Raw genomic sequence first — 4,572 nt, 5'->3', positions numbered from 1 at the left:
AACTGCCGCATCACTTTCTCACCTGCAACTTGGGAGCAGGCCGCCGCCGTCGACCACCGCGCTGCATCTTGGCTACATTTATGAATCAAATTCTTAGAACCCTTGGTATACTGCTATCTGGCAACATCACTTGCAACTTGGGAGCAGGTTGCCGCCGTCGACCACCGCTCTACATCTTGGCTGCATTTATGAATCGAATTCTTAATATCCTTGGTATACTGAACACAATTTCATTCAAAGTGCATAACATGATCTATGAACACAATTTTATTCAAAGCATATGAACCAAATTGACTACTACTTCAACCATTCAACTAACTGCTGCCGCCATTTTGTGAAGTTAATCTAGAAAAGTGGTTACATAGAGCTAGATCCCAAAATAATCACATGAGGAAAGAAAAACTATTTTTATGCAGAAGATGGGACATCGTCTCTTCATACCTCACCATGGAACACCTCACCAACAAATCGGTGCCAGGGGAGGTGGCCGCACAGAAAGAGGAAGCTCACCTTGGTGCTGGCGGCAGATGCAGTAGTCGTCGCTCGATGCGCAGCTCCCAAAGTCGTGCCTGCCGCCTGCTGCACCATGCGTGGCGCTCACCGGCAAGGCACCGGCAGGACGATGTTGGTCCAAGCCGCTGCCGTTCGCGTCCTTCCAGCTCGAGCTCGTCCATGGGATTTCATCCGTTACCTTCACCTCGAGGGTGGCGAGAGAGCATGGGGCGCAGCTGCTGCTCCCCTCCTCCTGTTGAGTCCTACTCGAGGGCGAGCTCCTCCTGCCGAGTCTCGAGGCCGAGCTCCTCCTACTGAGGCCGGATCGAGGCCGACGGGCGCCGGGAGAGCATGGGCGCCGAGGCCAAGGTGGTGGCGGCGGCAGGAGAGGAGGCGAACAAGGCCGAGGCGGCGGCGGCAGGAGAGGAGGCGGCTACGGGGGCGCGGGCTAGGTCTGACTGCTTTTCCTCTTTTCTCTCGCTGCCGCTTCTCCTTTTCTTTTGTCTCGTGCCCGCTCTCCAGGCCGCCCGCTCGCTCGCTGCTCTCTCTGAGCCGCGCACCCACGAGAATGACAGATGGGCCCGCCACGGCTGGAGCGGAGGCGCCGCCACTGGGTGCAAACGAGGACGGTAAAAAAACGCCCTGCCAACCCACGAACGCCACTGGCAACCCACCATCGATCGCCCCCGCTTTCACCCGGACACAGCCACGCACACACCGTGTCGCTGCCAGGCTGGCCCGCGCGCAAAGTTGGCCCATGCATCAGTCGCTCTAGCCCGATTCTGCGGCGTTCAAAAGAACGAGCTCCAGATGTTTACCACGGCGATAAAAAGTACGATGTCAATGGACAGCAGTGCGAACCGAACATACAGGATGAATTTGAAAGTGCGAGGATGCTGGAATGGCGGGTATTCTAGGAGGGTTTATATATTCAATTTTTGAGGTGGCTGACCAAATTACCTCGATTGAGAAGTCTTTCAAGAAATCATTTTTGCTGGATTGAGGCTAATCTGAGGGGTTTTGCGTGCCTCTTTTGAAACTTCTTATGAACTACAACAGCATGATTGATCAACAAACGGTCACTCAAATATATCTGCATTTCCATAGCAAAGGTGCGAAGAAATATTGACTATTTCTCCTTTACTTGGTCTAGCTCAAGTATCACAACGATGAATGAATATATATAAATTCAGACCAAATTTACCATAAAGTTCAATTTGTAAGCATTTTGCTGGTAGATTAAAAAAACTGTCGAACTCATCTCTTGAATCAGAAAGAGAACCTCAGCTAATACATGCACGCATTATAAAATTTGGGAACTCCACACAAAAGCAAAATATTAAAAACTCAAGGACATAATCAATACTGAATAAATGGATGACATGAGTTACTGCTACATTATTACATCAAGCAGCCAAACAAACAACATTTAAAAATAGCAAATTTTAGTTATTCTGGATGTGTGCTGGCTCAGTTAGACGGTGCAGCGGCAGCCTCTCGTGCCTTGGCGAACTCAAGCAGCCTGCCCACGTCTGGCAGGGCCACCTTGGCCGCGTCGAGCTCGCTGAAGCGCTCCACCCATGCGGCCAGGAGCGGGGTCTTGGCGGCATCGAAGATCTTGTCACCGGACAACACCTCGGTCACCTTCATCCACGACAGAACGCCTCCCAGCGCAACGTCGACGAGCCCGAGGCCGTCGCCGCCGAAGAAGCCCCTTCCCTTGGAGCATTCCCTCAGGGCCCCTTCAAGAATCTCCACCGCCGCGAACGCCTGCTTCTTTCCCTCGGATTTCTCCTCCTCTGTCTTGCCCCTCAACCACTGCCTCCATGGGGCTACCAGCTGAAACACGGAGAAAAATAATGGTCAAAGTTGCTCGTTGGATATCTAAAAGTAAAGGAACGGAGACAAGTAGTTCAAGTAAGTGAAGATAATTTAAACCTTGTCGTCAACGTAGGCCATCCAGAAGCGAGCAATGGCGCGCTCGTAGGGGTCCGCTGGGAGAAGGGACGGGCCGGTGCCGGCGAACACTTCGTCGATGTACTGCAGAATGATCATGGACTCGCAGACCGGGGCGCCGTTGTGGATGAGCACTGGTATCTTCTTGTGCACCGGGTTGGACTTGAGGAGAAGCTCGCTCTTCTTGTACAGGTCCTCCTCCACGTCCTCGTAGCTCAGGCCCTTCAGGGCGAGTGCCAGCTTCACCCTGGTAACAAACGGGCTTGGCCATGTGCCGAGCAGCTTCAGGTCATCTCGTCCGGCCATCTCTAACTACCTCGATCGATGTTTTGTGTGTGTGTGTGTGTGTGTTTTGAAGACCACTGAGATTGCTTTAGCTGCTTGTGCTTGTGCTTATTTTCGATGGATGTTTCACAGGTGGATAAACTGTTTATATAGTGTCTATGGACAACATATGTATGCGTCATCCCTGATGCTACTTCGAGCACAGTGTCATCCGTGATGCCTGGGCGATGAGCATATGAGCATGTGTCTACTAGTCCGGCTATGAATTTTTAAAACTTTTACTAAAAATCAGTTTCCTTCAATCATGCTTGACTGGAGATGAGTCTGTCTTAATTACTAGTATTTTTTATGCACCACCTGCTGCTGCCTCCCTTCGCGCAAGCCCTTCCGTCAGCACACCGTCCATCCAGATGTCAATTTTTCGACTTTGCTGCGAGCAGATGATTAAAAATACCGTAGCTACCCTCGTTCGGAATTACTTGTCATAAAAATAGATATAAAATAAATATATTTAGAACTAAAATACGTTCAGAAACAATCATTTCTTCGTCAAGTATCTCCCGATGGAGAGAGTATTTACAATAAAATTCGCCTCATTTGTCACTGAATGTGGAGGTTGTATCTGAATTAAAATTTCAGTTCTGCTAAAGCACATCTAGATGTGCTCTAAGGATTGCACATCTTAGTACTATGTCATTGATTTTATCTAAGACTCATGCAAGCATTTCTTTTGTCTTTTTCCTTTCTTTCTAGTTTAATTGACTCGCTTAGATGTGCAATAATTAGGGCAGACAAAACCTTAAAATTTCAATGACATAATTTAAAGAGACCACCTATTCAACGGTTGCCTTTTTTTGTTGCTTTTCGTCGATTTCGCTCAATCCAAACCTTCTGAAGATTCTTCTTGGCCAGCTCCAGATCAAGGTTGAGGCTGATCTGTTTCTTCTCCAACTCAGCAAACCGGGCCCCGAGCTCACAAGATTTCTGCGGTCAGCAAACAAGGCACGTCAGTCTACAGAAACAAAGGTTAATCTTAGCAAAAAAAAGTGTTCTAAGACTACCGCTGAATCAAAATATTCAACAGTAGTCTCGCAGACTACGCCAAGTGGATGCACTTGGCGTGCCCCCACTGGTCCAGTTTACCACTCAGCATGGTCTGCCAAGCATGAGTATGCAAAAAATAGAGGGATTCAAAGACCACAGCCGACTACCAGCAGTCGACCGTGGTCTCCGGGACTACACCTAGTTGGTGCACTCTGCGTGCCCCCGCTGGTCTGGATTCCACTCGAAACAAGCTATTCAACCGAGTGAAAGAACAATGAAGTGACATTCGACAAAGACCCCCGTCGAATCAAACATCTGACGGCGGTCTTCGGGATCAAATTGAGAGATCAGTCCGAAATTAACTGACCTTGACATTAACATGCAGAGCAGAGCTGGCGTTGTGGGCAGCCTGGCTGGCCTCGTGCACCACCTTCATCTGCTCCATCATAACGTTTGCTTGGAGTATGGCTTCCTTGGCGGCACCCGCCGGGTCATTTGGAGTGTGATGTGCAGCAAAGAGCGACGATGGCAGTACAGTCAGAGCAATCACAGGATCTGAAGCATGGAGCTGTGTAGGAGAAGCAGAGACTTGAGCAATCAACGCCGAGGGACGGTCAGTCGACACAAGATTGGCAAAAGAAACAGTGGCCCGAGTCGGATCTCCGAATCACTGGACCACCGTCTCTGGTGCCGATGTCGACTGAGGCTCCTGGCCTACAACCGTCCTCCCGCTCGAAGCCCTGCCCCTCCTTCCTGTATTCTTCTAAGGCGCTTCTTCATCGTCGTCTGGAAGTT

General features: G+C 49.8%; 1 protein-coding gene across 1 annotated transcript; it reads right to left on the bottom strand.

Moving 5' to 3' along the window:
• Nucleotides 1-1,831: 1,831 nt before the first annotated feature.
• Nucleotides 1,832-2,852, bottom strand: LOC123172760 (probable glutathione S-transferase GSTU6). Its single transcript, XM_044589687.1, has 2 exons — nucleotides 2,431-2,852; nucleotides 1,832-2,331 (listed from the first exon to the last, which is right to left on the bottom strand). The coding sequence occupies exons 1-2, from the start codon at nucleotides 2,752-2,754 to the stop codon at nucleotides 1,963-1,965; spliced, it is 693 nt and encodes a 230-aa protein (XP_044445622.1). The 5' UTR covers nucleotides 2,755-2,852; the 3' UTR covers nucleotides 1,832-1,962.
• Between the last annotated feature and the right edge of the window lie 1,720 nt (nucleotides 2,853-4,572).

The sequence above is a fragment of the Triticum aestivum genome, unplaced genomic scaffold, assembly GCF_018294505.1.
Source record: "Triticum aestivum cultivar Chinese Spring unplaced genomic scaffold, IWGSC CS RefSeq v2.1 scaffold82330, whole genome shotgun sequence".
NCBI lineage: Eukaryota > Viridiplantae > Streptophyta > Magnoliopsida > Poales > Poaceae > Triticum > Triticum aestivum.
Note: the sequence above shows the minus strand (reverse complement) of the source record. Positions and strands in the feature narration are given on the sequence as shown.